A 16,655-nucleotide genomic window follows, 5' to 3' on the forward strand; every position below is an offset into this window, starting at 1 on the left:
TCCTCCCCCAGTCCAAAGACATGCATGGTAGGCTGATTGGCAAGTCCAAAGTGTCTGTAGGGTATGAATGGGTTTGTGAATGTGTATGTGAGTGTGCCCTGCGATGGATTGGCACCCTGTCCAGGGTGTACCCTGGCTTGTGCCCGGTGCTCCCTGGGATAGGCTCCAGGTTCCTCATGACCCTGAAAAGGATTAAGCGATATAGAAGATGGATGGATGGATAGATATTAATTTAATTACTATAGTCAGAAATATTCCTTCATAGACAATAGTTGACAAAATGAAGCAAATGGGGTGTGAGTAGTATTTCAATTTCATTACTCAAAAATGTGTCTGTTATAAATGAATGATTCAGATCGGAATTTGTGAATAATTGTTATCAGCTAAGTACACTTTATTAACATTTGACAAATCCAGGTGATTTTATATATATTTAACAAGGACCAGTACTGTTGGATGAATTGTGTCTCTATGAAGTGACTCAATTATTTGCTTTAAAAAGTCCACACTGACCAGTGGGGATTGCTATTGCTTTTGCCAGTAGAGACTGGCAAAAGCCCAAAAGACTGGCAAAAGACTGCCAAGAGGCCGTCTGATTTATGTTTCACGCTTCCTGTTGCTGCCACACTCCACATCTTTTATCTTTCTCTCTTCAGTTTCAGTGACAGTGAAGTAGCTTTGGCTCTCAAAGAGCAATCCATCATCTGTTTAGCATGCCTCATCAACATTGGGTACATTATCGTGCTAACACCAAGGTTGGGTGTTTTATTTTGCACTGCCATATGGGTGAGGTATATAAAGCAGACAACCCAATTAAAAAAGAATAACACTACATTTATAACACATACCTTTGTGACTGAATTTGAATAACGTCCTGCAAAAGCAAACTAGAAGGATTATAAATTTTCATTTCATTGTTTGCAAATAAGTATAGAGCTTATTTGTGGCAACATTGGATGTGTTTGCTATATTGTGTGTAAATTCAGAATGTGTGAACACACCTCATCTTAACATGCCCTATCTCTCACAAATCAACATAGTAACGTCTGTTGAACCAGGTTACAAGAACTGATCAAAATGAATAATAATATTCATTATTAATACCATGCTGGTCTTTATAATTGATATTGGTATAACTGGTATAACTGGAAGTGCAGTTAAAGGGATACTCAGTATTTAAAATATAGAATTTATTTGATTTGATTTGATCTCTGTCCACTGGATCTGTAGTGTATGTGCAACTACCACAAACAAGAATTTGAACACATTTCACAGTACTGATTAACTAATGGAAAAATGGTTTATCCATCCATCCATTTTCTATACCGCTTGTCTTACAGGGTCATGGGGAACTTGGACCCTATACCAGGGAGCATGGGGCACAAGGCGGGGATGCCAATCCATCACAGAGCACACATTCACACACACAAATTTGTCAAAAATGTCAATTTGGAATCAACCTACCATGCATGGCTTTGGACTGGGGGAGGAAACCAAAGTACCCGAAAGAATCCCCTGCAGAACGGGGAGAGCATGCAAACTCTGCACACACAGGGCCATGGCGGGTATTGAACCTCCAACCCTGGAGGTGTGAGGCAAACGTGCTAACCACTAAGCCACCGTGCACCCAAAAAAAACGGTTTATTCACAATGAAAGTCTAAGGGCAGTTGCTGCAGTCTGTCAATAAACATATGTCACTATGTAACACAAATTAAGAATTATAATTATAACACTTGAACAATAAGGGCCTTAGAATGAGACAGACATGAGAGAACTTCTCACCAAAGTGCTCAATCAAGCATCTAACTTTCCAACAGTAGAATAAAAGGTTATTCTGGTAATGTGGGACTTCTAAAAGGTTTCTAAAAAGCATATTAACTATATTGCTCACACATTTAGCAAATTCTTCCCTGTACATCTCTGAAAAATTATTTAGAGTTGAGATTAATTTATAAATACCTTTGACTGAGGAATTCATGAAGGCATAACAAAAAATGTTTCACCTTTTACTGTCAGGCCCAACAGTCGCCAATACTGTAGATGTAAACAGGTTTTCAGTTTTATTTCTCATTGTTAATGAAAGGAAATTCAAATTATTGTCTGTTGAACATATTCAACAGATGTGGATAGAAATTAGGTTGTAAAAAACAAAACAAAACAACAACAACAACCACAACAACAAAAAACAACAATTCCTGAACCCTTGTAATGGTTGCATGGTTGCAAGTTGCATTTACTCCACGGACTCAATTAGAATGGATCACATAGCAGCATTATTGCAGAAAAATGAAAAGGCATCTAAATTTGAAAATGGCAACACTGATGCTGTACGTTGAGCCTAAAAGCTGCATGTAACCCAAAATGCCATCACTCACTCAATGAGGCCTTCGTCTGCCATCCTCAGTTCACAGCACAGCTAGCTGATTCAATTAATGTTCTTTCCTTCCCTCTGCTCCACCGCAGTTTAATAGCGATTCTATACCGAGCTCCCTCAATGTTCCATGAAATTGGGCCAGATTGCGGCGTCGTTTAATTAAGGCAATCCTTGTTGCATTGAAATTGCTTCTCATGTAATTATTTGTCTTCTTTTCCACTTTCAATCAGTTTCTTTTTAAACCTTTACTACACTTTTATTCCACACCTAATACAACTAGTAAAGTAAAGTAGTAAAGAAACTACATTCTCAGGAACCAGGTACTAAACTTTGTTTTGTTATGTTTGTTTGTTTTTGCCTCTTGGCTGGTTCCCAAGGATGCTTCTTTTTTTTTTTTTTTTTTTTTTTTTTTAAATATTTATTTAAAGGACCTAGATGATGTAGTGCACTTTCAAAACACATTCAATAATCTTTGATTGTTGCACCATGTAGCGTACATTGTAGGGTACATTTACATTGTAATTTCGGGAATTAATTTCTTTTTTCTTTACTTTAACAATTAGCATTTAAAAATTATTTTTGCGTGGCTAATCACACACATATGAAAAAAAAATTCTGAAAAAAAAAAACAACAACAACTACAAATCAGTAAACTGTAATTTCTTACTAAGAGTGGCATGGTGGGTATCCATCCATCCCCAGTGAATTCTCACCCATCCATCCATTTTCCATACTTCTTATCCTACACAGGGTCGCAGGAGAGCCTATCCCAGGGAACTTGCGGCACAAGGCGGGGGACACCCTGGATGGGGTGCCAACCCTTGGCAGGGCACAATCGTTCACACATTCACACGCCCATTCACAACAATGCCAGTCAGCCTACAACACATGTCTTTGGACTTGGGGGGGAAACCATTGAAGTACAGGGAACATGCAAACAGGGCAGAGGCAGGATTAGAACTCCCAACCCCGGAGGTGTGAGGCAAACATGCTTACTAATATTAACTACATTTCTGTGTATTTGCTAATTATTCTTAGCAAACCTGGTAGACTTACGGTTTATAGATAGATAGAGTTCCCATCTAGCATTAATCAGTCCCTCCAGGATTTTGCGATTGCAGAAATTAACTCAAAATCAAGCAAACTCTGCAATATTTGGAGAGCTAGCAATTTTTCAGAATTACCGCAGATTTTCCACAGATTTGGGCCAAGATACGTCATGTGATGTAATCACAACGCACATTCAACCAACGCACTCTTTGATTCATGTGCGTCGAACATGAGCACAGATAAAAGGGCTCATTTACCAACATCTCTGTGAAAGGCCGTGCAAAATAATTTTATGAAATTGCAATTTCGTCAATTCAAGTAGCTTTCCGCAAAAATAGGACCAAAAAATCCACATATTGCATTGCAAATTTAGAAGAAAAAATAACCCGCAGCAAAATCAAATAATTTTTTTCCACAAGAATCACAACAAAAAAAATCCACAACATCCTGTACTGACTAATAAAGTGTTCTCAATAAAGTGTTATATATTTTATAATGAAGCAGACATGCTTCATGTTGATGTTCCTTCATGTTGGTTAAGCAGACATGATTCTATACTAGTTAGTGTAAAGTTTCACGTTGCAAATATCAGGGATGTTTGAGACATTGTTCATCCGTTGAACAAGACCCTTAACCATCAGCTACTCAGCTCTATGCCCGAATTGGAGCATCTTGCTTCTAAATTAATACTAGCCATTCAAAAATCATCTTTCCTATTATACTGTAGTTATTTTTTTTTAACTAGAACAATGACAGCCAAGTAATAAAACATAAGTACTCTGCAAAAGTCTTAGGCACATGCAAAGAAATGCTGTAGAGCAAAGATGCCTTCAAAAATAATGAAATTAAATGTTTCTACATGAATAAAAATACTATAAAGAGCAGTAAACAGTAATAAATTAAACAAACTCAATATTTGGTGTGACGACCCTTTGCTTTAAAGAAAAAAGAAGGTAATCTCAGGTACAGTTTGTGCAGTTTTATAAGGAAATGAGCTGTAAGTTTTATTGAGCATCTTGCAGAACCAGACACGGTTCTTCTGAAGACTTTCACTGTTGCACGTGCTTCTTATTTTTGCAGCAAAATCCAGCAGCCTTCATTGTTTTTTTTGTTTTTTTTGTCTGAAACATGTCTCTTACATAATATGCTGCTTTCTTTACTGACATACAAACACTTTTCTGTAATATTTCATTTAATTTCATCTTTTGAAATCTGAAATGTTTTTGTAATGACTCAATAATGTAGAAGTCATAAAATAAAAATCTGTAACAAAGTTTGTACTAAAAGAAAAGGTGCCTAGACTTTTGCACAATACTGTACATTTTCACCAACTTATTTTGATCAGATACTCTTATTCCCTATCAGTTGATCCCCTAGACCCCCAACCTCTACATGTCTGGGATAAATGACCCATTTATCCCCCATGATGTTGGGGGTCCCCCTAGAGTTACTACAATGCTGAACTGGTCTCTTAAGTGAAATCATGCTGGTACAATTTACAGTAATGTTCTTGTTTTCAAATACATTAGATGAAAATGTTTGTTCATTTTTGTGGCTTTCGCTCCCTGTACCTTTTGTCATCCCTGCTACCAGCAGCAGCTATCAAAAACAAAACAAACTAAAAAAAGTTAAAACTTTTCACTGAAGAATATGTTATTGCAAACAGAGAACTTTTCTGTAATCCCTGTATGAAACTGAAATATATTCATGGATCAATTTATGACAACACTGATTTAATGTCTCTTAATGACTAAAAGATACTATGATGACTCCATGTGTTACACATTACTGTTGTTTCTGTTCTTAAAATATTTCAGAATTAAAATGTACATTAATAAAGAATGTGTCTTGGCTTATATTTCCTGCCTAGTCTTCATACGCGATTAAATCAAATCAATTTTTAATAACAGATTCAAATTTTTAGACCCTATAAAAATGCTCAGGTAGTAGTAGTTCAAGATTAAAACAATAGCCCCATCTGCTGGAGAAATACACCTAATGTGCCTACTAACTTCCAAAACAATTCTGAATTATGCTATAGGTTACATGCCATTTTTAAATACTAGTTAGTACTGTAGTGTGTATGTTTAGGTATAGCCAATCTGTTGTAAGACATGTGGCCCTGAAAAGATAGAGCATTTTTGACAAAAAAAATATTCATCGATTTGTGTTTTATTCCTGTTTTTACCATTTGTAGGCCACATTTAATGGTGGTATGGACACTGAATGTTCTTCCATCCAGCCTGCCTTTACCCCTGAAGTGTTTAAATATTTCTATAATTTGAATTAATAACAATAAAAAAAACTATCATTGCATTATTGCCATGTATTACATCTAACACAATCATTACATGTAATAATTATCCTGCCATTTTCCATATTGTTTATCCTACACAGGGTCAGGGGTGGGGAAGGTAATCATATTCATAATAAAGTGAGCATTTTTATTTAACATCAAGGTCAAATTAAAGTTAAAATTTTTTTTAACTTAATTTCCTCTACACACTATAGCAGCCCCTGACTTCACATTCATATAAAACTATGGGAAATAAAGATTATGTATAGCTGATGAAGCTTCTTGCAGTATTCACATAGATCCCCCCCCCCCCCAACTGTGTGACCAGGTTTATTCAATTAAGCAGCACCAGAAATAAACACCCTTGATCTCATTTTGATTTCAAGCCCAATTTCACAACAATTTTAATATATGCTTTATGTAAAAATTATATCTGGGGTTAGAATTCAGTCGAGGCAAAAAATGTAAATATAATATTGATAAATCTGTGCAACTACATGAGAACTAAAAAAAGGACATGGGACTGCAAATTGCTGAATGATTTAATTAAAAATTAACAAAAGAATGAGCCAAGCTGCCCAGTTTAAACATTTATTAGAAAGTTTGAAAGTACAAAGGTGGAGTTAACTGAACTTCATATCAATTTCAAGGAACAGAAAAACATGGAAATTGTGGAAGTGTGAACATGTGAAAGATTAACATCTTTATGCCAATTCCTCTTCTGCCTCTTCCTCAAACTCGCCCTCCTCTTCAGCTGTGGCATCCTGGTACTGCTGGTACTCAGACACAAGGTCATTCATGTTGCTCTCTGCCTCAGTGAACTCCATCTCATCCATTCCTTCTCCTGTGTACCAATGCAGGAAGGCCTTTCTCCTGAACATGGCTGTGAACTGCTCCGAGATGCGCTTGAACAGCTCCTGGATGGCTGTGCTGTTGCCAATGAAGGTGGCAGCCATCTTAAGCCCTCTTGGTGGGATGTCACATACAGCTGTCTTGACATTGTTGGGGATCCATTCCACAAAATAGCTGCTGTTTTTGTTTTGCACATTGAGCATCTGCTCATCCACCTCTTTCATAGACATGCGGCCCCGGAAGACAGCGGCCACAGTCAGGTAGCGGCCATGGCGTGGATCACACGCCGCCATCATATTCTTAGCATCAAACATCTGCTGTGTTAGTTCAGGCACGGTGAGTGCACGGTACTGCTGGCTCCCCCTGCTGGTGAGTGGGGCAAAACCAGGCATAAAGAAGTGCAGACGAGGGAAGGGCACCATATTGACAGCCAGTTTTCGCAGGTCAGCATTGAGCTGCCCAGGAAAACGGAGGCAGGTGGTTACACCACTCATGGTGGCAGAAACAAGGTGGTTGAGATCTCCATAAGTGGGAGTTGTGAGCTTTAAAGTGCGGAAACAGATGTCATAAAGTGCTTCATTGTCAATGCAGTACGTCTCGTCAGTGTTCTCCACCAGTTGGTGCACAGACAGAGTGGCGTTGTAGGGTTCCACCACAGTGTCAGAGACTTTAGGAGACGGCACAACACTGAATGTGTTCATGATGCGGTCGGGATACTCCTCACGGATCTTACTGATGAGCAGCGTGCCCATGCCTGATCCGGTGCCCCCACCCAAGGAGTGAGTGAGCTGGAAGCCCTGTAGGCAGTCACAGCTCTCAGCCTCCTTACGCACAACATCCAGCACCGAGTCCACCAGCTCAGCACCTTCAGTATAATGGCCTTTGGCCCAGTTGTTTCCAGCCCCACTCTGACCTGTGAATAGCAGGACAATACGGCTAAATTACAATATAAAGGCACCACAAACATGCCATCTTAAACAATTAAAGTGACCTATACAAGTGTGATACATGCATTACTGTCAAAAAGAAAATATCCAAATCTTCGAATGCATTTTTCAGAACTTTCTAGATACACCTTAAGAACTATGTTGTATACATTGGTTGTGACCTACATACCTAAAATGAGAAAGATCTAATTAAATTCTTCAATGTCACCTTGCATTTCTTTCCCTGACTTCTCTAGATTTGCATTATATTGAGGCAGAGAGGACACTCTGCCTGCATTCATCCACTCATTCAGCATTGCTTATGAGCATAACAAAAAGGTGGCCAGACAAGATAATAAGTTGTGTTCATGTTGGGCAAAATATTACTTTAGGGCAGATATTTTACATCTGTATCCAGCCATCTCCCCCCACCACCAACTAGAAGAACCTTTTATTTCAGTAGCAGTTTAAAGGCCATGTAAGAAATACTTAGTTTACACTCAGGGGTTCAACAGCAGATGAAGTCTTACAATATTTTGAAGGATTCTGAAGAGTAAAACTTTGCTCATTCATGTATTTAATCATTTAGGAAATCCTACATCTTACTTGCTCCAAAACTCCCTGGATACAGAAACTCATGCATTCATGCACTGTGCATGTGATAACATTGTCTAAAAAGGCATTAGGCAAGTTGTTGGCACAATATTGAATTACTGTGAAGGATCTGAAGACAATATGTAAAGGAAATGGGACTTATTTGAGTGAAACTGCATATTTGGGTATGGAGATTAGCAAATCAGAATTTGATTGGCTTACAGAAACTGGGCATGTCTTTGCAAACAGTCTATTACTATTACTTTTCTTTTTTAATCATCCCACCATTTAGCCAAAATTCAGAGGAAGGGGAAAAAACCTAAAATCACAATGTGATCAGTACACCCAGATCATGCACAATATGACAAAGGAGATGAGCAAACAAGTATAATTTTTTTTTATTTCAATCATTAAAAATAAAATGATAGAGGTCACCCACCAAACACGAAGTTGTCTGGTCTGAACACTTGGCCAAAAGGACCAGATCTTACAGAGTCCATGGTCCCTGGCTCCAAGTCCACCAGTACAGCCCGGGGAACATATTTTCCACCTGTTTCACCACAGGACACACTTTCACTACGGCCAGTTAAGCGTTTAAGGTGGGCAATGAAACCGTAAGCTTATTTGGACAAAAGGTGAAGCTATGAATAGCCGGGTTTACCAGTGGCTTCGTTGTAATACACGTTAATCCGCTCCAGCTGCAGGTCGCTGTCACCGTGGTAGGTACCGGTCGGGTCGATCCCGTGTTCATCACTGATCACCTCCCAAAACTACAACAGCATCAAATTACAAAACCAGACCGTTATTATAGTCAGCGGTTACTACAGCATGTTTGTAACGTTAGCAAGCTAGCTCGAGCAGCGCAGTCAAGTCATCGGCAGCCATTTCACATAAAAACAAAAAAGAAGCTGTTTTCGACTATAAACCTGAAATAAACAGCCACGTCGTAGTTAACGTTCAATTAAACAAGAGAAAAGTAGCTTAAATGGTTAACCCATCGACAACTGCTGCGGCCTAACATTCTTGTTGCAAAGTAACCCAGACATTTCCAACGACCACTTTTTCGCCCTGAAGTTAAGCAATTAATAAAACTAAATAATAACAATTGCATAATATTCACGTTTTAAACTTACTTTTGCACCAATTTGATTCCCACACTGACCAGCTTGCAGGTGAACGATTTCTCTCATTTTGAGAAGCGTTTCCCAAACACAAACTGTGACCTCAAACACACTCGCGTCCTTGTTGACACCAATGAAAATCTGCCAAGGGGCAGCCGTTACGCGGATTTAAAGGAACCCTTCAGAAACGTCATCGAACGTCAGTGGCTAAACTAAACGTCAATCATTATTTAACGGACTCCTATTGGGACTCAAGAATAAGCATGTGTATCACGGACTGTGATTGGCCACCAAAAAAATGCGTTCCGTCTCTATAGTGATGGGAATTCTGACTCGTTTTTGTGAATCAGTTCAGACTCAGCTCGGCTCACCAATACGAGCCGACTCTTTCGATTCCAAATGGCTCAATTACATTGTTTTCGATATTTATAAAGGTTCTTCTTTGTCCAACTATGGCTGAAATTGTTTAATGAAATCTTACTCCACCCTCCAATTAACAAAAAACAAACAAACAAACAAAAACAAACAAACAAAACAAACTTTACTTTACATTGCATTATATACTGTACAATGCATTTGAATAACTGTTTCAACAAGGGACCACACATGTACATCCATAAAAACAATAAGCATCCCTGCACTGTTGTTGTGTTCTGTTTTATCTGTGCTTCAGTATAAAGATTTATTTCCATTTATCCTGCTACGTGCATTAACTTCCCTCAGACACATTGAGTCCAACACACCATTTGTGCAAACAAACAGCTCAAATGATGTAAAGATATTTTCATGGAGGTGTTTAAGCAGTTACATTGCCTATATCCAGTAAATAAATTTAACAAATGAACGAACAAACGACTCACACAAACGAGTCTACTCTTTGAGACGATTCTTCTATGTGACCATTGAGAGCAAACCACACATCACTAGTCTCCAAGGGTTACAGCATTGTGAGCTCCCATAGAAACCCTTTTGTGTTTTTGGTAACTAGATACTTCTGTACAATAAGCAGATGATTATTACGGATATCAGGTTATGCCAAACTAGCATTTGTATTGTTATTAGGAAAGAGAGGGCCTGTTTGGACTTGCTCAGTCTGTTGTAGGGTTGCTACATCAAATCCAGGTTCACAGTAAGAACTGGCTGCTGAGATGTTTAAAAAAGTACTGTGTCATTCATTTATTCTTTTAAAGTTTTTATTGATAAGTAGTTCAAGCTTGAGTTCTTTTCCTGACATCGAATAAGATGTCACACTCCAGCCCAGTAAAAATTTTGTACTCCAGATCAATGCCCTCCCACCTAGGACACTTGTTCCTTAGGGCCCACCGCCTACTTAAGAGCCTTAAGTAAACCCTGCATTCCTCTCATTTACAGGACCTTCTGCTCCAGCCCACCCTTAAACACAGACTGCATTACCATTATTATCATTTATCAGTGAAAATATACTACATTTCTATTATGTTTCATGTATAGGTAGTCTGCTGGCTGAAAGTTACAGTTAAATATTATACAGGTTAAAGATTTATAGCTTATGTTTTGAAGAGTAGGGCTCTCTACTAAATTATTTCTACCTCCACATTGAGAGCTTCATTGCCTCCATGTAAAAATAATGAAATGTTCTCAAATACAAAGAATACTTTTTAACATGTCTTTATTTAACAGCATAGTACAGTGCAAATCAAATATAAATTACAGATTTTGATATTGACAAGATATTATTTAAAATATTTTATTTAAGGCTTTTTTTAATCAACAACAAGAGAACAAATAATAAATCAAAAACAAGTACTACTTTCCCAGCTCTTTTACACTTTGTCAGAAAATGGGGATACAGAACTATAAATGTAGCTTAGTTTTTGAGTGATGTAACTTATGAAGAACTTTGAATTGTATCAATCTATATTTTAAGTCAGTGTAACACTTTGAAATCCTATGTAGGTTCTCCTCCCAAACCATGTCTGACAAAGACTTCTGACATGTTTTCACAGCCTTACCTCCCTATAGTCAGCATTGTGGGGTATAGATATGAGCAAGAAAAATGGATATTAAATACAGGGAAAATGCACAAGTGAGGAATTTTTTCTTAAAAAGGTATCTATTTATTGGTTTAGACGTATAATTTGGAATATTCCTTTGATTATAATGTCTGACTTTCAGATAATGAAAAATTTAATCTACAAGGAGGATTAAATTTATCAGTTAAGATTACATTTATCAGTTGGGCAAATGAGGTCAATCTCCAATACAATGTAGCTGTTGGTCAGCCCAAGAAAAACACCTTGTTCATCATCGAAGGTGGAAACAAATGATTATGGAAAAGTACAGCATGAATGGAGAATATATATCAGATTTAATGAAGCCGTTTATTTGATTAAGAATCTTAGGTGAGTTCTTTAGATACTGACAAGAAATTTGTCTATGTCCAATTTACAAGCTGATCTTGGTGTTAAAATAACCTCTTATAATTTAAGTGATAACACGAATTAACTTGTTTCATGGAGGTTTCATTACATAAAATAAAACAAATATGACATCATTCTTTAACAGAAACATTGGCAACTTGCTGTAGTGTAAGAGGAATAGAATACTTTGGGACACTTTATTGGAAAAGAATCAACTTCAGGCTAACAGTAATCATTGATCACAGCACTTCCACTTTTGTTTTTGCCTTTACTTGTACTATTAGGGTGAATCAGGTGTTTACACAGGACAAGTCAGTGATGCATTATGCATATGTGACAACAGGTTGCCTATAGCAGCAGGAAGGCGGTTGCATTCATGCTTATGCAGGTGTGAGCTGAGCTAGCACAAAGCAGGTAGGATTAGGAACAGTAGGATAATATCAGTTGGCAGAGCAGGGGCTATTAATGTAATTAAAAACACAGGCAATAAAGATCTTTGAACACTTACCAACTTTATTGACTGCAAAATGAATGAAGATGCATATTTTGGGGCCATGGCCAAATGCTATCCATAATATTTTAAGGAGATAACCATTATCCCCTTTTATACTGGAAAGCTTCTCAAAAGTCAGAATATATGACCACTAACTGACTGAGTTACCAGTGACGTATTTTAGCTACTCTCAGAGATTTCCCCTCGCGCTGAGTGCCAGAGTTCCCATCAGAGGCAGACGAGACGGCCCACCAAGCCATGTTCCAGTCAGAGGCAAACGAGACGGCCCATCAAGCCATATTCCAGTCAGAGGCAGACGAGACGGCCCACCAAGCCATGTTCCACTCAGAGGCCAACGAGACAGCCCACCAAGCCAGGTTCCAGTCAGAGGCAGACGAGACGGCCCACCAAGCCATGTTCCAGTCAGAGGATTGTGGAGGGCGGGGGCTGTTCTGACACTGACTTTGTTTACTTTTGACACATGTGTTTTGTTTTGATTTCTGTCCTGTCTCTGCCCCTGTTATGTAATTCCTAAAGTCTCAGCTGTTCTTGTTTTGCACTTTGATTATGTTTAGTATTTAAACCCCTTGTGTGTCCTTGTTTGGCACGATGTATTGTGTGTTTCTGTGTTTTCCGCTATACCCATACCAAGCCTTTGATCATTGTGTTTCTTCGTTCCATGGTTTTTTGATACTGTTTTCTTCCTCGCGGTTCTGATTCTTGTTCTGCCTAGTTTTCCCTGTTTGCCGATCACCTGGCCTGTTTTGATCTTGAACTTGCCTTACGATTTGGATTTGTCTGCTTCTCTTTACCGAAAGCTAATCTACACTTGCATCCATCTCTAACTCCATTACATGACAGCTACATACAGTACAGTATATGGATTAGATCATACCAAAGGTACACCATTTGCTAAATAATGTTATGCATAGCATTATATAGAAGGGCTGCATTCAAATTTTATTTACATAAAAGGTATTGTATTTAATGTATTTGAATATTATTAAACCTCTTTTTCTTTTTGAGTGAAGAAAATCATGAGGATGCATCAGTATTTTTCAATAAGCTCTAATGTTTATCATCACACATTTATTTTTAATTAAATTTTGACCCATTATAATCCACCAATCTACTTGTCTTCACATATTAAAATCTTTTAGATCCAGCACACAGTTAGACCAGAACCTAAATGGTTTCATATTCATTAACTCATCGCATTCAATAAGTGCTTTATGCTGGTCAGGGTTGAGGTGGATTTGGATCTTGTAAACACTAGGGCAAGGTGGCCATCATGAACACATACATTCACATCTATGGCTTTATGTGCTCAATGCATAGGGCACAATTTAATGGTTTTACAGATGCCCTGTAGAACAGCATCCGAGACTCAGCCACAGTATAAAAATTCTAGCGGTGTAGAGCCTGGCTGAATATAACAACACAAAAATACATTTTTACATATTTTTCAAACTTATTTTAGTATGAGTAACAAGCACTATGACAAAAACAATTAATGAAAAAAAGTCACTTAAGCAAATTACACAGATTAAATATAGTGTTACTACAACAAAAATAGTTTAAACTAGCTTTATGGTCCAAATTTTAACTGTTTTATAAGCTGATCAAAAGTCTCAGAGCTTGGCATACTGGTGTGTAAATAGACAGAATTTCCCTTAGGACTAAGAGTGTCTGAACAACATAAGTGTGTGACTAGGGAGCAGCTGCAAAACTGTTGCTCAATGAATGTTCAATAATGAATGTAGAGCTGTGTGTTGCCTTACACATGTCTACTCTAAACCCAAACCCTACTCCAAAACTCTCTCCCCCACACAGCCCTGTACTTGGCATCCAATACATTTACATTTATTCATTAAGCAGACGCTTTTATCCAAAGCGACTTACAAATGAGGAAATACAAGCAAAGCGATATATCAAGCAGAGAACAATACAAGTAGTGCTACCATGCAAGATTTAAAATGTATAAAAGATTTATAAAAGATGACTAACCCACACTTTGAATATTCAAGCAGCAGAATTTGAATGCCAACTGACAAGTTGTAATCCATATAAAAGCCCATTGCTTTATCATCAGGAAATCAGTAGCCATGTGTTTAAACCTTTGTTCCCTCATGAATGATGAGTTTGATAATCCTAATTCATGTAATTATTATCATCTATAATGATCATCCTGAGACGATAGATTAACAAGTAGTCCTGAACTTGAACGCCTGGATGGTTTGGTGCTCTGGGCTACTAATGTGACAAAGACTTTGGATTAGTTAATATTCTAAAATAAATGATTCATTGATTTATTTAAACCCACGACCAATGTACATGTTTTGCAAACAGGGTTTTTACCGATTTATTTTTTCATCTGTAAGGAATATTATTCAGAACCGAGGCAATAGAAATGTGGTCCTTAGGTCCATAGAGCTTAGTTTTGTCACACATAGTGGTGCACAGCTCATTTGGCAGGGCTGCTGGATAAAGCCTGACCCTGCTGTCATTGCCTTGCTGTTGCTGCTGAGCCCTGGGAGGAAAGCTAACTCGACTGGAACAAAAGTCCCTTCCACCATTGAGACAACAAAACAGCTCTATGGAAACGTGCCATGCCACTGCTATAGAAACCTGAGGCACACAGTACTTCCCATTAGAGTAGCAAGAACCTACAGAAAAATATGTAATGACTTTTCACATACCATTTTCATTGATGATAAGTTGTTGAATGCATGTGAAATTCATACAATATTTAGAATAGGGTGACTTCTGATAGTAATGTTTTCTATTTTAGTTATCACCTACTGAATCTGAAAATCTGAAACTAGAAAACATTTAAGTGATAATTTGTGATTTTTAACAAAACTTTTGTGTCGCATCCAGAACTACCATAAGTCATTCATCCCAGGATTGTGCATTAGACCTGATTTAAGAGTGATTTGGGAGATTGGAAAACCTGGAATGGTATGTGAAAAAAAAGTACATATGGGTATTACGGTCTGGTGTCCACAAACTTTTGCCATATAGTGTACATTTGGACAAAAGGTTACACTGTCCTTTTACAAATAGTACATTTGAATAGTTTATTGATATACTTAATACACTTATAAATGTATTTTTTTCTCTGTCCCTCAGCTTTGAGATCAGTTCTTTACAACAAGGTGACATCCTGTTGCACTTATCTCTTGTAGCCAAAGTAGTTTGTTGCTGAGATACATATCTAAGCCCGAGGTACAGGTCACACACTGTTTGGCCTTCATGCTCTTCAGGGTGTGTATTAAAAAATAAGGGCATAGAGAGAGAGAGAGAGTACCAGATAAGCCAAATAGGCTGTGTAACAGGACACTATGCAATTTCCATTCATCATTCCCACTCTGTCTTGCTCTTATCCGTATCTGGTTTGCAAGGGTGCTTGAGTAAAAGTGAAACTTTTAAATATCATGAAATGAATAAATAAACACACACACACACACACATACACACACACACACACACACACACACACACACACACTCACGCACACACGCACACACTTTTTTGGTTTGATCTTTCCTTATATTTGGTCACCTGCCAATTCCCTCCTACCAGCCAGCTCTCCTCTGTCACATGACAACTACCAGCCAGGCTGGGTGACTGCTCCCATAATACACTCAGAAAAATGCACTATCCTGGGGTCTGAGTGTGTGGTTCTGACCATGTAGTGTCCACCCAGGGCTGATGAGGCCTGCATAGATGATTAGGTCATGAGCTAGGCTGTGGTCTGCTCCTGAATAACCAGTGAGAGGCTAGTGACAATCGCCTCTATACCTCCTACTGCTTTGAGATCAGTTCTTTACAACAAGGTGACATCCTGTTGCACTTATTTCTTGTAGCCAAAGTGTTTTGTTGTTGAGATATACTGTACAGTACTGTGCAAAAGTCTGTATTTTTTAGTACAAACATTTACAGATTTTTATTTTATGACTTCTACATTATTAGTCAGTACAAAAACAACATTTTAGATTTCAAAAAAATTGGTTTAACAGCACAAAATGAAATGTTGCAGAAAAATGTTTGTATGTCAGTAAAGAAAGCAGCGCATTATGTAAGAAACCCCTTTTCAGACAAAAAAACATACAGAAAGCTGCTGTGTTTTGCTGCAAAAATAAGAAGTGAGTGCGACAGTCAAAGTCTCCAGAAGAACCGTGGCTGGTTGTGCAAGACGCTCAATAAAACTTACAACTCATTTCCTTATAAAACTGCACAAAATGTACCTTACAAAAAAAAATTTTAAGCAAAGGGTCGTCACACCAAATATTGAGTTTGTTTAATTTATTGCTGTTTACTGCTCTTTATAATATTTTTTTATTAAAGTAGAAACATTTAATTTAATTAATTTTGAATGCATCTTTACTCTACAGCATTTCTTTACATGTGCCTAAGACGTTTGCAAAGTACTGTATCTCTAAACCAGAGGTACATGTAACACGCTGCTTCTCGCTTGGCCTTCTTGCTCAACCATGCACAACCCTTTTTCCTTGAGTGATCATTAGCAGAAAGGCATTTTTTTTGT

At 37.8% G+C, this 16,655-nt stretch overlaps 1 protein-coding gene across 2 annotated transcripts; it reads right to left on the reverse strand.

Annotated features, from left to right (window-relative positions):
- Positions 1 to 6,298: 6,298 nt before the first annotated feature.
- On the reverse strand, positions 6,299 to 9,379 carry zgc:55461 (beta-tubulin family protein). Of its 2 annotated transcripts, XM_053618099.1 has the most exons (4): positions 9,227 to 9,379; positions 8,755 to 8,863; positions 8,533 to 8,643; positions 6,299 to 7,486 (listed from the first exon to the last, which is right to left on the reverse strand). In XM_053618099.1, the coding sequence occupies exons 1-4, from the start codon at positions 9,281 to 9,283 to the stop codon at positions 6,426 to 6,428; spliced, it is 1,338 nt and encodes a 445-aa protein (XP_053474074.1). In that variant the 5' UTR covers positions 9,284 to 9,379; the 3' UTR covers positions 6,299 to 6,425. The 2 variants fall into 2 exon arrangements, with proteins under 2 accessions (XP_053474074.1, XP_053474075.1); XM_053618100.1 differs by lacking the exons at positions 8,533 to 8,643; positions 8,755 to 8,863; positions 9,227 to 9,379 and adding an exon at positions 7,690 to 8,476.
- Between the last annotated feature and the right edge of the window lie 7,276 nt (positions 9,380 to 16,655).

Source organism: Ictalurus furcatus, chromosome 28, assembly GCF_023375685.1.
Source record: "Ictalurus furcatus strain D&B chromosome 28, Billie_1.0, whole genome shotgun sequence".
Taxonomy (NCBI): Eukaryota; Metazoa; Chordata; class Actinopteri; order Siluriformes; family Ictaluridae; genus Ictalurus; species Ictalurus furcatus.